The sequence below is a fragment of the Pteropus medius genome, unplaced genomic scaffold (genome assembly GCF_902729225.1).
Source record: "Pteropus medius unplaced genomic scaffold, Ma_sr-lr_union100, whole genome shotgun sequence".
Classification (NCBI taxonomy): domain Eukaryota; kingdom Metazoa; phylum Chordata; class Mammalia; order Chiroptera; family Pteropodidae; genus Pteropus; species Pteropus medius.
In genome coordinates this window covers 38,055,336-38,078,642 of record NW_024355205.1, presented here as the reverse complement: position 1 = coordinate 38,078,642, position 23,307 = coordinate 38,055,336, and the positions used below count along the sequence as shown (strand labels likewise).

Genomic DNA, 23,307 nt, shown 5'->3' with positions numbered 1-23,307 from the left:
CCCTCGCTCGGCCGCGGCAGCCAGTCTGAGGCCAGTGGGAGAGAGGCAGGGGCAACAGGACTGGCCACAATATACAAGTCCGGCACCTGGCATCTGGGGCACAGAGGCAGCCAGAGGGCTGTGCTGAGCCCGTAGGTCCTGAGTCTGAGTGTGACGCCATGACAAGGGTCATGTCGGGTGTAAGCTTCCTTCTAGCTGCTGAGCCAGGTCCCAGCCCCGGGGGCCCAGCTGTGTGGCTGCCCTGGACGGCTCCAGGACTCTTACTAGGTCATACAGAAGACTGTCCCCTGTCCCCTGAAGAGCCGCTACTCTGGGATGACCAAGATGAATTATTCACTCAGTTTTCTGTGGTCACAAACTCCTGTGCCCCAACTCTACCCAAATGGATGAGACACCCCAAAATCCAAATTAGCTGCCAAGTAAGTGTGACATAAATGTGGCTCGCTCCCTGAGGGACCCACACTAACGGGCTCTGGGCCTGTCAGGCCATTTCCTGAGCCACCCTGAGGCCGGCCAGCCTCGCCGGACCAATGGGACTGAGCTGTGACCATCAGCTTCTCTTCGCCTCCTGCTCCGCGAAGACGCTTCAACATAGCCCCGCACGAAGCAGGTTGCACCGATGCTTTACAACCAGGGAGAGATCTCCAAACTGTCAGGTGACTCTTCAAAAGACGACTGGGTGCATCTGCACGGGGGTCACTGGGCCCCATTAAGTCCTGCTGCGGCCCTGATGTCAGCTCAGCAGAACTTGTGGCGTGGCGTCTGGGCTGATGGCCCGCACTGTCACCCTGTGGTCTTCCGGCGGCCTTGGGCGTGAGGAGGATCCGGGGAGCGGGCGGGGGATGTGGGTCCTTGTCAGCGGAGCCCCGCATGGCCCCGCACAGTAAGTGCTCCGTGTGTGTCATCTCTGCGGTCACTGAGCCTCCGCCCCTCACCTGAACATTCGCCGTGACTGGCTTCGGCAGAGGCCCCTGCTCCGAGGGCGTGAGGGAGCCGGGCAGCTCCCCAGGGGCGTGTGTGGATGAACCCCTTGTTCTGAGGGACAGTAATTTCTGTGACCAGAATGGCCGCAGGCCTTTCTCCCTGACCCTCCGCTCTGTGCCGTGAGGCCGCCCACCGGGAGAGGTGCCTCTGGGGCACCAGGACACTTGTCCCCAGTAAGCCACGTGCATTTCTCTTTTATTATTCCATTTTTGTACTATATGAGGTCTCTTCTACATTGATTCTCTGGTTTGTAGGATTGTTCTGTTTAGCCTCTTTCTGTTGACTTTTCACGATAAGATAAGATACATTGGCTTGAAGAGATCCAGGGCGTGAGAAACCCGACTGCCTTATGGGTCAGTTGCTGGGACTTTGCAACGAAGCTCCAGGTCCACCTCTCTCATGGGAGGTTCGCCCTGGTTTGTCTCTTAGCTATCCTCTAGCTCATCTCTTTGTTTGCCCCTTCTGTTTCATCCCTTTCACTCTGTCTCTGTCTCTCTTTGCCCTGTTCTCTCTTGCCTGTCTCTATCCTTGCGTCTCTGTCCTTTGCTCCGGCTCATTCCTCTCTGTCTGTTCCTGTCTCTATCCTCGACACGCTATTCTGGTCCCCGGCTCCCCGCCGGGCCCTCAAGCTCCCCGCCGCCCCCCGGCCCCGCTGGCCCGCGTGCCTCACCTGCTGCTCCTGGCCGCCAGCTCCTCTCTCATCTTCTTAATGTCGCTCTTGCATTTCTCAATCTCCACCACCTTCAGTCCCTCCACTGGTGACGAAGAGACACGAGGGTTACCATGGATACACGGAGGGCCTTGCGAGGCTGGTCAGTGGGGGTTGGCCCGTGGCTGCCCATTCCCTGGGGAGGAGCCAGTTCAGCGCTGGTGCCCAGGTCTCGCCGCCACCCCCGGCCACAGCTGACTCTGACATCTCGGGCCTGTTCCGGGCCACACGTGAGCTGTTCCCTCCATCTGTGGGCGTCTATGGGGCGGAAGCCCCTCGCCCCGCTCCCTGAATCGAGACTTTTCTCGCACCCACTTCTGGCTTTCTCTCCGCATAGCCCTCAGCACCGTCTGAGGACACGGGGCGAAGAAGTCTCTCATCCAAAAGGAAATAAATGAATGGGGAAAACGACATTAAGATGTGACGGAAGCCTCAGTGGGCCAAACCACAGCCTTCCCAGCAAGGACCACAGTGTCATGAAGACAGAAGCTTTGCACATAAGGGCCCTCGCTGGCGCAGGTCGCCAGGCCACGTGTGGACCTGGATGGATGAGGAGCAGTCAGGCCACGTGAAGGCTGAGCAGAGCCCGGGCCGGGTCACGTTCCCGGAGTCCCGTGGCAGAGCCGCGTCTGAGAAGCCAGGACACGTTTCTCAACGAACCGAGGCTCGCTCCTCCAGGCCCGGGTTTGACTGGGGACGCTGCCTCCGGCAGGCCGCACGGCGAGCCGGAAACACCGCCAGGAGGCAGGTGGCTTTTAGCTCAGTCGTTCACGAAAAAAGACTGGCTTTGTTACTTTGTAATCACAGCGTGATTTTTATGGGAAAAGATACGGCCCACGATGCTACTGTATCTCCGGCTAAAAATAAAACGTGGATGATTTCTAAGGAAAACGAAGAAACTCGGTGACTTCAGCAGTTCCTCTCACCCCGACGGAACTGCGGAGGCTCAGAGCACGTGTTGGGGACACTCGCCCAGGGCAGCTGGGCTGGAACATAACCGCCCCACCCCCCCGCCACCCCGGCAAGTTTCCTAAACATTCTCAGGGTCAGAGGCCAAGGGCGGGGGCGAGAGGCTATGCAAAAACATTGCTTCTTTTTGCCCAAAGTGGCCAGAATCTGGAGGATCTGCTACTCAGATCTGGTTCTGGTGACTTGCGTCTGTGCCGTGCCTGGGACACCGTCCCTCCTTTACCAAGACATGGGACCAAAGCATGGGGTCTTCAATGCAAGCCTTTTGAACCAGCTGTCCCCGTGGCCGATGGCACGTGTGCCGCCACTGGGGACCCACAGGGGACGATGCTGGGTACGTTTCTGTTCGCTCACTCGAAGCCCACAACTGCCCTTGGGAGTGGGGTGTTCTGAGCTCTCTCTAGTGTCGCGGATGCCATTTGGAAGTCAACGAAAGCCGCACGTCCCCTCCTGAGGAAAGGGACGCCAGCACAGACCGTTCGGGGTTTGCACTGGGACAGGAGGGCACTGTGGCCTCGCGGCCACTCCCAGGCCTTGGTCCACACTGCAGGATGCTCAGCCCGCGGAGCAGAGGACCCCAGAGGGGCCGTGTCTGCCATATGCCAAGAGGACACTAACATCAGCAAACAGCAGAGTCGGCGACAGTGGCCAGAAGGAGCCCAGTCTTACTGCCACGCGAAGGACAGGAAATTCCAGAAAGTGACTCGATCTAGAGAAGAGACCTAGCATGTTGTGTAGACTCTGATCTGATAAGTCGGCAGGTGTGGGGAAGAGACGAAGCCGGGGAGCCGTGCCCTGCACTCGAGGTCTGGGCTACGTTTACTATGCCTCAAACATCGTTATGTACAAAACGGAGGAAATACGGCCCATCCCGAAGAAGAAACATTTATCTCTGAACCGACTGGGCCAGAAAACCACCCATTTAATATTACATATATTGGCAGGAAGCCTTCCAGGCCTCTCTCCCATCCCCCATGCAGTCTAAATGTCCGTCTGTCCGTCTGTCTGTCTGTCTATGTCTGTCTGTCTGTCTATCTATCTATCTACCTTTCCTTAATTTTGAGAAGACAAAGTCAGGATCGTGCCGTTTGCTGTGTTTTCTCACTTGCTTTCCCCGCATTGTTCTGGTCAAGGGCACTCGGAGTGCCAGCAGCCGCCTCCTAGCTCACGGTCTCCGGCGGGTGTGTGACATGTGGCTACTGACATTGGAGTGGACGTAGATCAGACTCCCTGGTCATTTATTAGGAGTGATGTTTAAATTAAGCCATTTGAGCGACCCAGTGTAATACTGCCAATTTGAATCCCAGAGATTCAGAATTCGTGGCAATTATGTTTATGAAGAGCCTGGTTGCCAAGGAAATGGAGATAAGTCACTCATCAATCAATGGAAGAGAAAAACAAGTCTTCACAGGATTAAAGAGCGGGACGTGGGGGACGAGGCTTGAGAGCGAGCGGGCTCCCGTCCCTCGGTGCTTCCCCGGGCGTGGGGCTGCTTTTGGAAGCCCAGCTGTCCCCTCCTGGACTTTAGAGGTGGTCCCGCGGGCCCCTGCAAGTCACAGGGAGAACTCTTAAGAACGACCTTTCGAGAGGGACGCTGGCCTTGGGGACGGGCCTTGGCGGGCAGGGGCAGAACAGTTCGGGGGCGGCCCTGCTCTCTGCCGGCCCCCAGCGGCCTCGCTGGGCTCAAGCGAGAGGCGGCAGGGGCCGGGGCCCTCCCCTGGCTGCAGAGTGAGTGCCAGGCTCCTAAGGACACGGGAGCTGTGCTGCAACACTTCCTCCAAGGACGCTGGTAAAGAATTTGCATAAAGCACGTTCCCGAGTGACAATCAGAAAAGCCAGGTTTGGTTTCAGTTTCGAGTCTCCAGAATTGTTCGCGTGACCTTGGGCCGGTTCTCCCCGTGCTTAGGTTTTGGTCCACGCCCTGGGCACAGGACAGGGGGTTGGGGGTGGAGAGGGTGGGGGTCAGGGGCTGCCCTGCGCCTGGCACAGCGGCCAGTGTCCAAGGAACAAGGAAGGAAGGGAGCGAGGCCTCTGTGACGCTCCGTCTCCGACCAGGAAGCGAGGCGAGGACCCGCGTGTCCTGTGTTTACAGGATGACCTCTGACCTGGGCGGGACCCCGGACTCCTTGGAGAAGGCAAACACTTTCCATAAAAAGGAAGGAAAGCTTTTAGAGCGAATTAAAGAAATGCAGAAATGTGTATTTGATTCAGAAGAATAGTATGTTTGAGAAGGAGAAAAAGAGGAAATTCCACTTAAAACGAGTCAAACAGTGAAACGCGGCTCACGGACGCCGGGCCGGCTGGGCGCCCCCGGGAACTCGAGAAGCAGGAGAGAGCTCGTAACAGCTCACACACACCAGATGAAGTGTGCGTGCACGTGAGCGCGGGGTGTGGACGTGTGTTTACATGCGTGTGCGCGTGAGTGCATGTACCTGTGTCTGTTCACGCGTGTGTGTAGCGTGTGTAGCGTGTGTAGCGTGTGTGTCTACCTCTGGCCCGGGCCGGCGGAGCGGTCCGGCTGTCGGGCTTCCAGCAGCCCCCCGGTCCGGCGGCCCAGGCCAGCTTGCTCTGCAGCTGTGCAGGGTCAGGACCGACCGTCTGAGCAGCAGGGCTGACCTTTCCCCCGAGCGATCTGCACGACAAGTCCAGCTGCAGGCCCCTCTCCTCACAAGGACTGTCCTGGCCCCTTCCCCGTCTCTGGGGCAGGGCATTGCTGTCTCCGGGCGGCTCCCTGCTCCCGAGAGAGGGAGGCCCCCCCGCCCCCCGCCTTCCCGCCCGCCTGGCCTCGGTGCTAGAAAGGAGCACAGCTGGTCACGACACCAGTGATTCTGACGTAGGCATCGAGCCTGAGCTCTGAGCGGGGAGGGGTGACGCCTGCTCCAGGTGAGCTGTGTGCGCCTGCAGGATTTCTGTGAGTTACCCGACGGCCCTGCAGAGAGGCGCCTTCCCTCCGCGGAGGGACCGGCCCCAGATGGGCCAGGGGAGAAGGGCAGGCGGGCCGCGTCCTTTGACGGTCCTCCGTCCACATGCCGCTTCAAGGCAAAATAAAAGCCTTCTTAGCCTGATCATCGTCTCCCCGGCCAGACGCTGGCAGCCACCCAAGCTGAGGTCAACCGGGTTTACTGCAGGAGTTTCGAAAATTCCTTAGCGGCCCCTTCAGCTTGCCTTTTGCAGTGGCGGTGGGCGGTGGGGAGGGTGTGTGGGCGGGGAGAGATGCCCACTGTCCCCGGGCACCAGCACGCCAGGTGGGGACTGTGACTTCCCCTCTGGAAATGCAGACGGGGACTCGGCAGCGAACCTTTTTCATTTTCCGTGTTCTTTACCTGAACCCCTCCCACGTCTGGAGAAGTCCCTGCTCTGCGGGGCTTGGTGGGAAGCCGAGCCTGCCTTGAACTGTGTCCCCTCCGCAAAAGATGGGGTCACATCCTTAGCCCCAGAACCTGTGGGTGGGACCTTATTTAGACAAAGGTTCTTGGCAGGTATCCTGAGATGAGGGCACCCTGGATTAGGGCGGGCCCTGAATCCAAAGACAGGTGTCCTTATCAGGGACAGGCAGAGGGCACTGGAGACACAAGGACACAGGACAGTGTTTCGCGATGCTATGACCTCAGGTCTGGATTTTGTTTACTCATCCTGGAAGTGAATAAATACGGTGCCATAAACCGTTAACCTTTGCCCTGACGCTGGCGGAGTCCGAGCTCTGCTCCTTGTTTATGGGTGAGGACACAAGGGTCGCATGACTCGGGGCTGTTCCCCTCCAGATTTTACTGTCTGCTCCCTGGCTGAGGCTGGGATCACCCCGCCTTGCTCACTCGCAGTTTTTCTGCTGGCCTTTGTGGAGCCTGGGACCCGGGGGGCGAGGGTTCAGTGGACATAGTCCAAAAAGCCCAAAACCACAGGGCGCGGGGCCGCGCATCCTCGTTCACGCACAGACACACGCAAGGTGGTCAGCAGAAGAGCCTTCCCGGAGAGGTCTAAAGCGGGGGGCTTCCCTGTGCACGGGAAGAACGCCTCGCACGCGCCCTTGCTGGCACACGCGGCATGTCACCTTGCGCCTGCGACGCTACGTTTAAGGTGCGTGGCTTCCCCGCTGTTCTGGGCTTTGCTGGCATTAATCTTTCCACCGGGGAAAGACACGCTCTTGCCCTCCCGTCACCTGGGTCTGCACGGCTAACTGAAGCGGAGGTTACAGGACCGCGAAGCGAGCGGAGCGAGAGCCGCACTCACGTTCCACGCGCTTCTCCAGCATGGCCAGGTGGCTGGCGACTTCGGCTTTCAGCTCGTTGATTTTAAATGCCCTGGGAATGAAAGAGGAGAGGAAGACGAGACACAGCTCATGAGTCTCGAAGTTAATGCAGCTTCGGCCAACAGCTGTCGAATCGTGGCCTCGGGGGTGGGGGGGGGCGCGGCGGGGCGGGCTGGTGGGGGCTGCAGAGACGCCGGGGAGTCTCGCCATGTCTGGGGTGGCGGCGAGGAGAGACGCCCTCAGACTATCTAAGGGGTGTACTTTCTGAGCTGGGAACACACAGCGGGACCACGCCGGTGGGGACGCTTCCTTCCCGTGCCTGGGAGTGGGCAGCTGGGTCGACAAGCCCAGCCCCTCGGCCCTGGCCCCAGACCGCCTTCGGAGGACCCGGTGTGCCCTCTCCGACCCATTCATTCAAACACATCTTGGGCTCTAAGAAAGTGTCACCACTTGCTCTTTCTCGTTTGAATGACCCTGGAGCAGTGAGAAATGGACCGGCTGAATGGCCCACAGCGACAAAGACCCACTGCCCCCCACCTCCCGGGACCTCTGGGAGAAAGCGTCCCCTGAAAACGGTGTCAATTCCCATAGGCGGGGCCCTGGGTCCCGGAACCACAGCCCAGAGCATTCTGGGCTTGCGAGCTCATTCTAAATGTGCTCGCTTGACTCGGTCTTGCTTTGGGGCGAGCGCCTCCTGGAGCTCAGCCAGCCGGCCTAGTTCCGGGGCTCCTGGGAGGCCCGCACTGGGGGGGGCAGCCCCTGCGGGTGAGTGTCTGCGGCCGAGACGGCCTCCTCAAAAAAGGGGCACCGCTGCCGTGAACGGAACAAGCGCATGTCCCGGGACTGTGGGCGTAGGAGGTGCCGTACCTTGAGAACTGCTCGGCGACCTGGGTCAGCACGGTCTGGATTAACTCTTCCTTCTCTACAGACCAAAACAGAAAGTCAGACGGGAAAAGCGAAGGGCCTGCGGGTCACCACGGGCCTGAAGCCACGCGGCTCCGACGTGGCCAGGAGCGGCCTGCCTCACTGGACGCAAGCTCCGGCCCCCTGCCTGCACCCCGGGGCCTCTCCTGTCCATCTCCAAATGCTCTTTCCCTCCCCGAGTGCTCCAGGCCACCCACCTGTCTCTTGATGGCCTCTCTGCAGAGTGACCAGGGCTACGGCCCCTCCGCTCGCTGGCATCAGCTATAAAAAGCAGGCAGGACGGTCTCTCAGCAAGGCAAGTTTTCACTGAGCGTTTTATGGGGGCAATTATGTGACAAAGGGAGCTCAGGGCTTATTTCAAGCGCAAAACACACACGGTGTTCTCTTGGTCAGAAGAGGAAACGGCAGAGTTTGTCCCTTTGCTGCCTGGCACGCAAAACTGGGCGAGGGGTGGGTTTTACAAGGCCCAGGTCCCGGGCTGAGTATAACCTGCCTCGCTTCCTGTTTCCCAACTGGCCCAGTGCCGGACACCTCACAGGAAGGTGTGGGTGCCCGCAGGCCTGTCCCTCCCAGCAACCCCATGCTCTCGGGCAGGGACCCCCTCCTGGCTCTGGGGGGGCCGTCAGTTCACGCCCTAAAATCCTGAGGCTTAGACCTGACTTCACGAGATCTGTGCTGACTCCACGCCTAACCCTCCACCAAGACCAAGATCCCACTCATCCAGCTCGGCAACGGGGCTCGAAGGCCGGAAAGGTTCATCTGCTCCGATCACGTGTCCCCATTTCTAGGAAATCATCGCGTATGTACACAGAGGCGGCCGTCACAGTATTGCTTCGCGTAGGGGACAGTAAATAAACGATGGCGTATCTGTACTGCGGAATCGCATTCTGCCATTAGAAGTAAGACCTTGGAAAATGGTCACGTCTACGAGTGGGCTGAAAACAGTAACCCGGTGTGGTCCTACTTTTGAAAACATTGGGAAGATAGATACACTCCAGTGTAATAATAGTACTTATTTTTTGGTTGTAAGATCATATGAAAATTTTACTTTCTGATATTTGCTTCTCTATATCGTATACATTCCTATAGTGAATATGTTAATTTCATTAAAAAATTCTTCGATCTAAATGAACTCCCTGAGACCTCGACCCTTCACCTGCCCAACGAAAGTGTGGGCCAGATGGCCCGAGGCTCCCCCTGGCTTTCGCATTCCGACTCGATGAGAAGAAGAGAAAAACGCCATCTCGTCATCTCTCTTGAAAGTGCACAAGTGAAAACATCAGCCAAGAACCTCTGACGGAGCCACGTGCCGATCCGAGGGCCTGACACACCTAGCGGGGAAGAAAGACGGAGGCTCTGGTGCCAAGCAGCACCGGTGAGGAGGCTTCGCGGGCCTCCTCGGTGGATCGGCAGGATTTTAGATCACTCGTCCCGAATCTTCCACGATGGCATGCATCACACAGCCTCCGAGAGTGAATGAGCTCAAAGTCTTCAGATAAATAAGGCCATCAAGCCATCGACGTTTATGGATCGAGCACCTAACACCGGAACACATAGTGCCTACGAGGCCGTCCCCTCGCCCACGAAGAAAACCTCGACTGATTTAGAAGAACCGAAGCCGTAGAGAGTACGTTTTCCGACCATGAGAGAATCGAACGCGTAATCAATAACAGAAACATAGCAGCCGAATGCCAAACACTTGGAAATCAAACAGCACGCTTGTGAGTAATCCATGGATCAAAGAGGAAGTCTCGAGAGAAATTTAAAAAGACATTACACTGAGTGAAAATGAAAAATACAACACATCAGAATTTAGCCGTGGGTATTTATAGCGCTGGATGCTTATATTAGGAGAGAGGAACCATCTCAGCTCGATAATCTGCGAACTCGGGGAAAGAAGAGCCAAACGGGCCCACGACAGAAGCGGGAGGAAGGAAATGACGAGACAGAAACGGACGGCCGGTGCGGAGAGCGGAGCCAGAAACAGCCGGCTCCTTGAAACCGTAAATAAACCCGTGACAAGACGGGCGCGCACACACGGAGAGAAGACGCGATCGCCAGCGCCCGGAGTGAGGGCGCGACGCGGTGACGGCCCCCAGCCACGCGAGGCCAGCGACGAAGCACTACCGACGGCTCTGTGCACGTGAGCTCGGCGGATTCTCAGGAAAGCACGGACTACCACATCCGCTCAAGAGGAAATCGGTACCCTGAGCCAACGTCGAGGAAACCGAGTTTCTAATTTAGAAAAAGAAGCTTCCAGGTGCCGATGGTCTCACTGGAGAATCCCACCAAACATCTAAAGAGGAATTAACGTGATTCCAAATAATTTCTTCCTGAAAATAGGAGATGAGGGACACTTCCTGATTCATTTTATGAAGGGAGTATTAACTCGATACCAAATCCAGAAAAAGATAACAACAAAAAACTACAGACCGATAGCCCTCATGAACACAGATGCAAAGTCCTTAACAAAATACTGGCGAATAGAATTCAGCAATACATATAAAAAAATTATACATGGAGATCAAGGGGGGTTACTAGGCTCATTCGATATTCAAAAATCAATCAATGTGATCTACGATATTAACAGGCCACAGGAAAAAAATCGTATGAGCTTATCGATTAATTCATAAAAGGCACTTGAAAAAATTCAATACCAGTTCATGACAAAACTCTCGGAACAGGAACCGAGGGGAATGTCTTCGTGTCGATAAAGTACACCTGGAAGAAACCTACAGGTAACACTGCATCTCACGGTGAAGGACCGAAGGCTTCCTGGCGGAGACTGTGACGGAGCCGGGGTCGGCTCTCACTGCTGGCGCTCGGCATAGAGCCGGAAGCTCTAGCCAGGGCAGCCAGGCAGGAAAAGGAAGTAAAAGGCATGAGGATTGGAAAGGAAGAAATACGACTGTTTCTGTTTGCCGATGACATAATTGTCTACGTAGAGAATTCCAAGGGATCCACAAAATCCCCTCTTAGACTAGTAAGCGAGCTCATCAAGGTCACAAGGTACAAGATAAACATACGCAATGGACTATATTTACATATACTAGCAATAACCATGGAGACGCCAAAATTAAAATCACAATACCATTTACGAAACACCTAGAAAAACTTAGGTGTAAATATAAGAAAGCATATGCTCAGGTGGTACTCTGAAAACCACAAAACATCATGAAAGACATCAAGAAGATTTAAGTAAGTGGTGAGACCTTCCAAGTTTATGGTTTGGAAAACTCAACATTGTAAAGATATCAATTCTCTCCAAATCGATATACAGATTCAGCACAATTCCTATCAAAACCCCAGCAGGATTTTTTTTTTTGTAGAAACAGACAGATTCTAGTTTATACATGAAAATGCAAAGAAACTAGAATAGCTAACTACTTTTGAAAAGGAAGGGAAGCTGGGAGGAATCGGTCACTCTGACTTCGGGACCTACTGCGTGTACGGCCGCAGCGATGGGGACCGGACGATGCTGGCAGACACGGGGATCGAGGCGACCGAGCAGAGACCCCGGACGCACACCCGCACGAGCGAGCCCACGCCGATGGCACTTCCGTGGGGAGAATCTTTCCACGAGCGGAGCTGAAGCAGCTGACCACTCGCAGGCGGAAAGGTGAACCTTGACCTAAACCTCACCGCCGACGTAAAAATCCATGCGAAATGGACCACGGATTAAAATGTAAAACTATGGCACTTTTAGAAAAAAATAGGAGAAAATCTTCAGGGCCCCGGACGAGGCAGGGAATTCTTGGATTTGTCACCGAGAAACACAACCCCTAAAAGGAAGATTGATACACGTCATGACAATCAAAACCTTTGCTCCGAGGAAGGTCATGCTAAAGGGATTAAAAAACCATCTCCGGTTTTGGAGGAAACATGTGCAGACCGCGCATCTGACAAAGACTTGCTGCAGAATGTGAAGACAACCGTCAAAACGCAACAGCACAAAACGACACGACCCAGTGTGAGAACGGGCACGCTGTGCTGGCAGGTGTTTTACCGGAGACGACACGCGGACGGAGCAAAGGGTGTGACTAGATACTGAGCATCATCAGCCGGAAGGAAACGTGAACGAAAGCCGCAGTGAGATGTCACCGCACGTGTATCAAACGGGCCGGAATGAAAGACGGCGACAACCCCAGATGCTGGCGGAGACAGAGAGACGGGGCCGCTCACGTCGGAGCGTGAAGTGGCACAGCCACGCTGGGCGACGCTTCGCAGCTTCTTCTCAAAATTATTATTATTAACCAGACCCCAGATTTATTTGGATTTTCCACTAATGTCCTTTTTCTGTTCCGGGACGGGTTGGTGGCTTCTGTAACTACTGTCACGGCTGAACTCGAGCGGAGCCGTGAAACCTCACGTTCGCACAAAAACCTGTGCGTGCCGTTGACAGCACTTTTATCTGCAACGGCCCCAAACTAGCGATGACCCAGGTGCCCTTCCGTGGGTGACGAGCTACACAATCGGTGGTCAGGCCCCTGGGTCGCGACTCAGCAACGAGAGGGACTGACGTGACGGCCATGCGGTGAGGACCCGGGTGAACTTCCAGAGAACACCGCCCCGTGGACGAGGCCGGCCCGAGTTACCCATGGTGCGCCTGGCTTCACGGAATGCCCTCGAAATGGCAGAACCACAGGACGGAGGCCCGAGGTGGTCGGGGGCGGTTAAGGCGGGGCGGGGGGGAGGAGAGGGGGCGAGGCCGCGAGATGCAGCGTGAGGCACCCTGTGGGGACCGAGCCTGCTGTGTCTGGACCAGCATCCGGGTCCCGACGTCGCACCGTCCTGCTCAAAGATGTCACCGCCATGGAGAAACCGCTCAAGGCCACATGGGCTCGCTCTGCATTTTCCCTTGTAACTGAGTGTGAGTCTGCAATTACTTTAAAATGAGACGTTTAGCAAAACGTTTTATAGCGCGCGTAGAAGGCATAGTCGAGGCAGAGTCCCCGTGGACTTCGGGGGTGGGGGGTCCCTGAGTGCTGCGGCTTTCAACGCCTCACTGCGGCTTCCGGCCCAGGCGTGAGGAGCTTTCTGTCACTTCGCTTCATGCCTCTCTCTTCTGCCACCTGCCCGCTCAGGCCACAGGGCACACACCCGAACTCCGGCCCCGTAACAGCTACACCGCAGCCCCGGCCCCGCCAGCTTTCCCCGCGTTCTCGGGAAGGGCCCAGGCGCACGGCCCCGCTCCCGCCACTGCTGACCCACAGACGGAAGCCGAGGGACGGCCAGCCAAAGTCCACGGCAGCCCACATTCTCCAGAGGAAGCTGTTTCACAGGAACAGCTGGCACGTTATCCAGAAGCGTCCCCGAGCCCGGGCCTGTAGTGGGCTGTCAGGGCGCTGCTCCAAGCCCACCATGGGGTCTTAGGCAAAAGACTCAGCACCCCCACCCCCAGTGACCACTGCTAACGACAGCGGTTTCGGGGGGCTCAGCATAGCCTCTTGGAGTCTGGGCTGCTGTTCACCTGCTTCTACCCGGACTGGCCTCGGTTAGCTGGTCCGGGGTGCTTGTCGGGCTGGCCTCTCGGGCGACAGGCACCGACAGGTGAATGCTGGGGCTGGCGGACGTCTCACGTCTGGTTCAGCTACAGGGCGACCGCAGAGGCCGGGTCTGGTTTTAGGATGCTGACAGTTGTCTGCACACGAGTGGCCTCAGGACCTGGCTCTGGAGCAGAACCACGGGCCGGGCGGCCTCACTTCTGGAGATGACCGTGGACTTGACCCTGGGCAGGCTGAGCTCGTGGGATCGCGGGGTGCGGGGCGTACCCCGCCCCCACTGTATTCCCCTGCCTCTCTCTCTCTAACGGGCCCGATGGCCAGAGGCCGTGGCCCGACTCCGCCCTGGGCTCCTGAGGACAGTTCGAGGAACCTGCCTCGGCCACGCCCACCCCTTCCAGGAATTGTTCGCTGGTTTCAGAGAATCCCGAGTCTCCTGCACAGAGGGACACGAGCATCTGGTTTCACCGGCCCACAGGACAGCACGGCCTGCCCTCCCTGCTCTGAAATGGCCCGATGGGGTGTGCGCGCTCGGCTGGCCGCCGTGGCCTCTGTGCCATGCTTCCGTGCTCCGCACGCCCGGGCTGCCTGCCTTTCTCTCCCGGGCCAGGGGGCCGGGAACTGAGTCCAGTAATACGCGGGCCCCCAACCCGGGCACCGACAGACGGTGGCACAGAGGGCAGCGCTGGCGTTCGGACCCCCGCTCTCGACTGCCCAGCAGTGCCATGGACAAAGGTGGGCAGGCATGAGGCGCCTCGGGGCTCCCCATCGGTCCCCATCTCTTGATGCGTGGGTGGCTGTGGCACAGGACCACTGCTGTGTGTCCACGCCGTGGGCACGATGCGCCGAGCCGTGTTTCCTGTGATCGGCCTCACTGAGGTGACAGGGTGGGACACCGAGCGTCCCGCCAGAGACACGGCCGAACGGACACCTTCCTAAAGCCTTAATGCCCACTGCCACCCAGGGGTGCCTAGCTGCGCGTGGGGGAATAACCCACAGTGCGCGGCCCCGAAGAGACACACCCCCCGCAGACTGGGCGCGCGTTCATTTCCACTCTTGTCCGGGGCTCTGCCTGGGAAGGGCCAGGAGGGGACGCCCCGTCCGACTCCCCCTCCACTCCTTCTTGGGGTGTCACCCACCCCCTCTAGTCTGGGGAAGTAAGAGGGGCGAACTCACCTGTCCCCCTTTCGCTCCCCCGGCTCCTCCGGCCGGTCGAGGCCATTCTAGCCCAGGGCACAGTCGTCGGCAGTTCGCTGTTTATGAATGTCATAAACCAGGTGTGCAGAATGAGGAGGTTCCTTATAACCTGGGGGCACGATAAGGCTCCGCGCTGCCCCGTGACCTCTTAAAGGCCCAGCGTCCCTTCTGCCGTCAGTCCTGAGAAATTGCTCGTGTCTACCGGTGGCCAAAGGGACGAGGGCGGATGCCCCTGATGACTCGTGGTGTGGCTTCGACGAGATGCTGCTAGCCCTTCAGAGGCAACCGAGCAAGCCAAGTAGACCGAGGACCTCGGAGAGCACATCTGGAGTTCTGGGGGGTCCCGCACGGTCTGGGCTGAGCCGTGTGCGGGCTCGCCGTGCCGCAGGGCTGGGCACTGGACCGAGTTCTCCCTTTAGTCCGGAGAGGGGCGTGGCATGCTCTGTGTAGTTCGGATGTCTGCGTACAGTCCTCTGCTGCTCGGGTTTAGTTTGCAAGCAGAAAAAATGCCCGGACGGGGAGCGGCCTCTGGGACGGCCGGCGATGCAATTTTCCTTCACTGCTTTACAGATCGCAGTGGCCGTCACAGTGTTTATTGGGCTCTTATTACGATCCGGGCACTGCTCTAAGTCGTCTGCGTACTTTGGTCGTTTGATTGTCTCAAAAACCGGAGTGGCTGTGTGAGCTGGACAGGAGGCCAAGTCCTTTCCCCACTTAGGGCTGCGTAGACGGGGGAAGGTACTCCGCAGGCGCCCCTGCTCCCGCAGACTCCGCCTGGCCCACGGCGACCTTCCCACGGAGAAGGACGGGCACGTGACGTTCTCTCGAGAACAGCCTCAGACGAAGTCGAGTTTGAGGCTGTACATGCTGGTGGGGCTTTGTGCACTCTGTGACAACCCGGCTGTGTCACCGGGGTCAGGGACCCCGTGGGGACAGTTTAACAATGGCGAGGACAAAGGGGCCCGCTCTGGCTCCCCGTGTCCAGTGACCCCATAAGACAAGTTTCAGGAAGAATTCTGCCAGGATAAACGTTAATCTAATAAACAAGTCGATTGTGAAAATGGCAGGACTTTTGCAGGAATCTATGACAGGCAGAGCCTGTTCTGCAGACCAGACGCCTCACTGCATCTGTGGCCCTGATGCGCTCACTGCACACGGCTGTGGAGGCTGTCGCCGGACACATCAGGAAATAACACCCTCGATGACACAGATGGTGACGTCAGCATTTATGCCGGGATTACGAGCACATCCAGGGACGGAGGGGAACTGGGCTAGTAAACGGGAAACGGATGGGGCGGGGGGGCCCGCCAGAGAGAAGCCTGTGAACAGAGTCAGGTGACAACCGCGGACTGAGCGATACGTCTGAAGCGAGAAAGTTCACGGAGGCGCTGAGAGCAGCTCGGCATCAGCGGAGGAGCGGGGGACACGAGGACAGACCCCTAGAGAGCTCGTGAGCTGAAGGGCGGGAAGAACAAGCGACTGAAAACGTAACGGAGCCCGTCCCACGAGGGGCGACAGCGAAGTCTCTCACGCACGCGTGACGGGAGTCCCAGAAGGGGCGGTCGGAGAGGACGGTCCGCAAGAAAGCACTTCAAGAAATAATAGTGGAAAATTTTACAGTTTTGGTGAAAACACAAATTTATGGACCGTGGAAGCTCCACGAAGACCAGGCAGAATCAATAAAGGGAAGACCAGGGCTACACAGAGCAGAGTCTGACTGCGGGAATGCATGCGCCAAGGGACAGCACCTCGGGGACAGCCAAAGGAAAAAAGGAGAAGGAACGGCGATAAAGGAAAGCTGACTTCTCACCAGAGACGAGGCAGGCCGCAAAAAAATGAACCCACACCTACACGCGTCTGTCAAAAAACGAAACTGTGGATGCAGAATCCTGTAAGCTAAAAAGTCGTCTTCCAACAGGAAGGCACAGATCGGCAAACGCCGAGGGATCAGTCACCGGCAGTCCCGCACGGCGAGAAACGTTAAAAGCAGCAAGAAATTCTTTAGGCTGAGAGAGAGAACACATGTTGGAAGCTGGGATCTATGGGAAGGAGTCAAAAAATACCACCCCAAATGGCAAACGTGTAGGTGACTCAAAAAAAAAAAATTATCTTTAAGCTTCTTTTCATAGTTTCTTCGAAAGACAACTGGCTGTTGAAAGCAAGGATCGAGATGCTGCGTTACGGAGTCTGTGATACCCGTGGGCTGTCTCGGTCCAGCGGGCCCAGGGTCCTGGAGGCCGGAAGTCCGCGGTCTTCCAGGAGCTCGGCACGTGCATCTGGGAGGACGCAAACATTCGCTCTACAGCGTAGGTGTAACTCACACGCTGTGCCAGTTGTGTGTGGGGGGTTGAGTGACATGACTCTGCCACCAAGTCCTGACTTTAGCTTGAAGTGCTACAATGATAATTCTAAATAGACTAAAAGGTTAAGGATGATTTGAAAATGAGCAGAAGACCTGAAAAGACCCGGTCCACGAAAGCAGACAGACAGGTGGCAAACAAGCTGCGGCCACTTTGGAAGGCAGTGTGGCGGTTTCTGATGACAGTACCCACGCTCGACCCAGCCATCACGGTCCTTGGAAGTCACTCGACGGCTGCAAACTTACTTCCGCACGAAACCCCCACACGACGTTTACAGCAGCTCCGTTCCTATTTGCCAAAACTCCGAAGCAGCCGACGTGTCCCTCGGTAGGTGATGGACAAGCCGAGGTCCATCCAGACAGTGGAATGTCATTCAACACGGAAAAAGAACTGAGCTATGAAGCCATGGAAGGGAGCGGGGAATTTAAACGCACGTTACGAAGCTGAAGAAGCCAGCCTGAGAAGGCTCCGTCCTGTCTGATTCCAACTACACGACATTCTGGAAAAGGCAAAACTTCAGAGACGGTGACGAGACCAGCGGTGCAGGGGGCAGGGCGGAGGGAGGGCCGAGTGGTGCAGCTCAGAGGAGTCAGGGCAGTGAAGCTACTCCGAGTGACATCACGGTGGTGGATACTTGTCATCATGTATCTACCAAAACCCACGGAATGTGCAACACAGAGAGTGAGCCCCAATGTAACTGTGGACCTTGGCTGACAGCCACGTGCCGGCGGGTGATTCTAACGGAGGACGGTGATGGTGGGTGGGGCTGGGCGGGGGAGCGGGGACCCAGTGAGTGGCATCTGCCTGGGCTTTGTAGTCACTTTTGCTGTGTAACAAAAACTGTTCTAAAATTAAAGTCTATAATTTTAAAAAGTTAGGGACGCATCACGTAACACCTAGAACAACCAAGTGAAAACAAAGATAAAAAGTATAGCTAAAGGGCCAATAGAAGGAATAAAATGGAATATAAACATTTATCCAACTAACCCAAGAGAAGGCAGAACTGAAGGAACAGGAAACAAACCGAGATCTATGGAAAACAGGTAGCAACGGGGTCCACCTGACTTCGACTCTATCAATAAATACGTCGCATGCGAGTGGACATAGGAAGACACGATACCGACTTCACATAGAATCTTCCAGAAAACAGAGAAGAAAGCAGACCTCCCACATGCTTTACCATGCCACCTTAACCCCAGCACCGAAACGACAGACACCACCACAACGAACAGCTACAGACCAATAACCCACCTGAACACAGACGCAACGCCCTGCACGTCCTACTAGGAACTCAAATCCAGCGATACGTAGAAAGACAACACAGCTCACGTCAGGGTCGAGGTCCTGCGTCCTTCGTCAAACTTATTCCCGAGTGTCTTCCTAGAGATACTTTCTGGAAATGCAAGTGGGGCTCTCCCAGGAAAGCAAAGTCGTTTTAACATTTAAAAATCAGTCAATTCGTTATCTTAACAGAATAAAGGAAGAGCATCCTATGACCATTTCAGTAGATGCAGAAAGAACATGTGACAAAATCCATCACCTATTTATGATAAAAACTGTGAGAAAACTGGGAATAAAAGCAAACTCCTGAATCCATCTCAATCGATGCAGAAAAATCATCCGAGACCATTTAACAAAGAATTTTGTCCAAGAACATTGGACAAAAAACATTTATCGAACTGGGAGGTCGCTCTCAACTTGACGGGGGCAGCTGCAGAGACGCGGTGGCCTGCGTGACACTTCGTGGTGGCAGCGCCCCCGGGATGACGCGAGGTCCCCGTCCCCTTTCACACGATCGTTATCGGAGATTCAACTAGCACAGCGAGCCAAGCAAAACAGATAAAAACCCGAAAAGACTGGAATGTGGGAAGTGACACTGTCTTTACTACCAAAGACGTGACTGTCTCTACGGAAAATTCTAGGGATCTGAAGAACAAGTACCGGAACTAACGGCCGAACGTCAGAAGAGTCCATGTCACCGTCCAAAACCTGCTGTATTTTTATCAACGAGCAGTAGAGAAAGGGAAAATTAAATGAAGACCCCGTTTACAATCACACCAGAACACAGAAAATTCAGCAAAAGGAATGCGGGACCTTCATCCTGAAGGCCGCGGAGCTTGCCGAGTGTGGGGTGTGCTCCGTTCGTGGACGGGGAGACGCCACACTGTGACGACGTCGCGGTCCCCATATTAAGTAAGGTAACGTATCGCACGCCGTCCCGACCAACGTCGTTTTAGAACCGAGAATCGACTTGTCAATTTAAAGACCGCGACAAAACTGGCTCTTTGTTCTAAAATTTGTAGGAAAAAGAAAAAGGCCCATTTAACTGAAAAACCACCGAAAGAGAAGCGCAGATGTGGCCGGCTACGTGACTTCAAGCTGCAGTGACCGAGCCACGGGGTCTCCTTGGTATCAGGAGAGACCAGCAGATCGGCGACACGGCACAGAGCGTCTGCAAAGGAGGCCTACGCACGGAGAGACGAATAATTTCCAACAAATGTGCCAGAGCGATTCAGTGAAAAAGACAAGCTTACTTTACAACAGCTTCACACGTGAGTGTGGAAAACAGGGCCTATCCCTACCTCACGCCACACGCAAAGTGCATTTGGAAAGGATCGGGGATGAAAACCCAGCAGCTGTGACCCTAAATCTCCTAGAACTTTATCTTCAGGACCTTAGAAAAAGGGCTCTTGGAGAAAACACAGAAAATACAAAAACAGAAAAGAAAAACCTGTGAAGTTGGACCTCATCAGATCAAAAAACTTCTGCTCATCAAATGTCCTCGTCAAAAAAACAAAAAAGGGGTCACAAACTGGGAAACACGATACTTGCCAAACATATCTGAACAATGAATTATATGCAGAATACATAGTTTCCCACAAACCAGTGATAAAAAATAATACGATCCGGTTTAAACAAGGAGTAAAATGCTCAGAACAGAGACTTTCCGAAGTAAGATATTCAAGTAGCCAAGAAGCTCATTAAAACACGCCCAACCATCACTGTCGCTCAAGAGATGCAGAGTAAAGCCACGAGGAAATGGCTTCACACCTGCTCGAACGTCTCAAGTTTAAAGCGCGGAGCCACCTGCTGCTGGGCTGGCGGCGGGCTGGTCACTCGCACACAGCCGGCGGGAGCGTGGGGCGGAACAGCCACTGGTGACGACGGCGTGGCGGTGTCTCGTAACGGCAAGCATCCACTTGTCGCAGGAACCAGCAGCAGCCCTCAGGGCGGTCCCCCGACACAACCGGTGTGTGACGCTCGCGGCAGCTTCACCCCAACTGGGCGTCACCCCCATGTCCAGCAGCAGGGGGAACGCGCGAGCTGTGGCACGCTCACGACGTAGGAGAGCACGCGGTGACACGACAGTGACAAATGCCACGCGTGGGGCTTGGACACGGGGCACCGAGCGGTTCCTGCTCAGGAGCGGGAAAGGCGGCCAGCTGTGATGGATCGGCACGGCGCTTTCTCGAGGGGCGTAAGGCCTGGCCTGACAAGGGGCACAGGGGACTTTTCTGGGGGGGACGGAGATGCCGTGTCTCAACTGGGGTGGCGGCCACACGCACGTGCACTTTCACTGGAGCCCACGGTGCACACTTCACTTCTGTGCCTTTCGCCGCAGTCAGACGGGACACATGCGTGTGGCCCCCACAGAGCCTGGCTTTGAACGTCTGCTTCCTTGGGGTGCTCGTGGCCTTCACTCTACCAGGTTCTGAAGCCACGACACAGGTTCCCCCTTTGTCGTCGGCCACGCCGTCTCTGACGGTCACGGATCCAGTGCTGCGGTCTGTCTGGGGGCCACCCTCGGACGTCAAGGGCGAGTGGCTCGTTTTCATTTACACACTGCGTCCTTTTTGTTTTAAAAATAATGCAAGTCAGAATGACTAAGGCTGTGATTATAGCTGTTTGCAATAAAACCGCACTAAAATTAAAAAATATTATTAAGAAGCAATAATGTTTCTCGTAAACAACATGTTTGTGCTCAAACTTCAAGCTTTAGCTTGGCTTGCGAGTGAAAACGGACCCAGCAGGACCCCGTGGTTTTAGACCTGAGGACGTGTTCCTATTCTAGTAAAATCCAGCAATTCCAGGGAGACAGAACGAGCCATTTGAAAATGCCCTCGAGGTCATTTTAAATGACAGCCACCACTTACTGACATTTACGGAGTGAGCATCCACCAAGGGGCGGCGCTGCGCTAAGCTCACGAGTTACCTCGTTTCCTTGGTGTGTGTTCTAATCCCTGTTCTGTGGGCGTCTCCCTGGGCCCATTTCACCCACGGACAGACGCTCGGGAGCGGATGGCCCTTTGTCCTTACCCTCCCATCCCCCCGTCCGCGGCTCTTAGGTCCAGTCGCTCAAAAGTGGACCCGGGGACAAGGAGTCGGGGGCTGGCAGGGCATGCGGAGGGCGCGGGGAACTGGGAAGAAGGGAAGGAAGGGAGGGAAGCCGGGCGAGGGGGAGCGGTGAGGGGGTCGCTGTGGGGGCAGCTGCAGCTCATGGCTCCAGGGTCCCTTTGAGCAGCCATGTGGGTGACACCGGAGAAGTGTCCCATCGCGGCACGGAAGCCAGCATTCCCGGTCAGCTCCCTCTCTCACCAGGAGGCCAGTTCCGGGGCGGGAGCCCTCCGCCCTCTGGTGTGCCCCCCAGAGGAAGTCCGAGGTGGGGGGCCGGGGCTGTGCGGTGTGGCACGCTGTCACACCTCTGTGGCTCCCAGGATCCCAGGCACGGGAGGGACTGCACAGGTCTCAGGCTCTGCCAGCTGCTGGGCACCCCAAGAGGACATGAACCCCCAGCCTTCACCCTAAGTCCTGTGGGAGGCGGGGCTCCGTCCCCAACGTGGCCCCTTCACTCACCCTGGCTCCAGCTTTGTCATCTTCTTCCCCGTAGGGAGCCCAGCCCACCTGCCCCTGGTCCCGGCTGGTCTCAGACTCCCCTTTGTTCTTCCTCCAGCGACAAGCCTCTGGGTACGAGCTCGGACGCCGTGCCCCCCTTCCTCGCCCGAAGCTCCCCCGCTGCACCCACCCTGCGCTTCCTGTCCCAGCCCCTCCGCTCTCCGCCTGGTGTCAGGTCGCCAACGGCCACCCTCCTTCTTCCGGGATTCTGTCCCTGAGCGATGGGTCTTGGGGCTCAGTCCTCCCTGCCCCTGCCGACTCCCCACGTCACGTCCCCAGCGGAGAGGCAGCTCCAGGCTCCTCTCGACCTGGCTACTCGACACTCGTGTCTGCCGGCCAAACCATGCATGGGGTGGGGGGGCCCTTCCCTCCTTTAGCAGCTCAGGCTGGAGGCTTCTTTGACTCCCCCTCTTTCTTTCCTCTCTGGAAATAAGCTTGGCTCTTCCTTTGGAATGTGCCAGAACCCGACCACGCCTCATCGCCTCCACTGCCCACCCCTCCGTCCCCAAGGGAACCACTGCAGTGGCCTCAACATGAACCTGCAGGGTGCCACATGATCTGCGCCCAGCATCCCCCAACCTCACCTCCTGAGGTCTGAGCTCCGAAGGGCCAGGCGGGAGGATGCTTGGCGGTCAAGCTGGAGTCCGGCGGAGACCCCCGAGGGAAGACGCCTGGGCAGTGGGACTTGACCACCGTCCTGGCAAAGCTTCGAAGCAGGTCTTGGAGGCACCGGGCTGATTTGCACAGAACTTAACCGCCCGCCAGGACGTAATCCACACTTTCAATGGGAGAAACAAGAGCTAGGTGACCAACGACATAACGAAAAGCGCAGATGCAGGTCTGCACGGAGAGAGGAGGAAGAAGCGTAACTGACCGTTGGAAGCGAGGAGTGATGGCGGCGTGTCACGGGGAGCTCTGCACTTACGGAGTCAAATCCGTGACACTCAGCACAGAGAACGCAGTGCGAGAAATTCGAGGACACTGAGAAGTGGTGGGTTCAAAGGTTGACTATGACAGCTGATGATACAGACTGTAAAACCGAGAGTCACCGCAAAGAAATAAAGCAAAGTACAGCTCATAAATTAGGAGTAGAGGGGAAAAAATGGAATTTAGAAAATGCTCAGTACCCAAATGACATAGGAAAAGTGAGTAAAATATCAAGAACGAACGAATGAGAGAAATAGAGAATGAGTAACGAGGTGGTACATTTAAACTCAACCAGGTCAATAATTATATTTAATGGAAATGGCTTAAGAACTCCAATTAAAGAGACGAAATTGCCAGGATTGGTGAAAGCGGCTGTAAGAAATCCGCTTTAAATTCAAAGACACAGATACGCCAACAGCAAAAGGCAGGAAAGGGTCACGCACGTGAGCACGGCCCGCCAGGAAGCTGGGCGGCCACGCCGGCAGGAAGGGGACAGAGACGGCGTTGGGACGTTGGGACGAGAGTGGCGCCCAGAAGGGGCGGGCTTCGTGAGGACGAGGTGGTCGCCGGTCAAGGGGACGCTCACCCGAGGACACG

At 56.2% G+C, this 23,307-nt stretch overlaps 1 protein-coding gene across 1 annotated transcript in view; it reads right to left on the bottom strand.

Moving 5' to 3' along the window:
• The window catches only part of PDE9A (phosphodiesterase 9A), a 77,489-nt gene that overhangs the window by 24,448 nt on the left and 29,734 nt on the right, over positions 1-23,307 (bottom strand). Inside the window, exons 5-7 of the mRNA XM_039857406.1 lie at positions 7,776-7,830; positions 6,890-6,960; positions 1,655-1,739 (exon numbers count right to left, since the gene is read on the bottom strand). Coding sequence (XP_039713340.1) covers positions 1,655-1,739; positions 6,890-6,960; positions 7,776-7,830 — 211 coding nt within the window. The remainder of the gene's footprint in view (positions 1-1,654; positions 1,740-6,889; positions 6,961-7,775; positions 7,831-23,307) is intronic.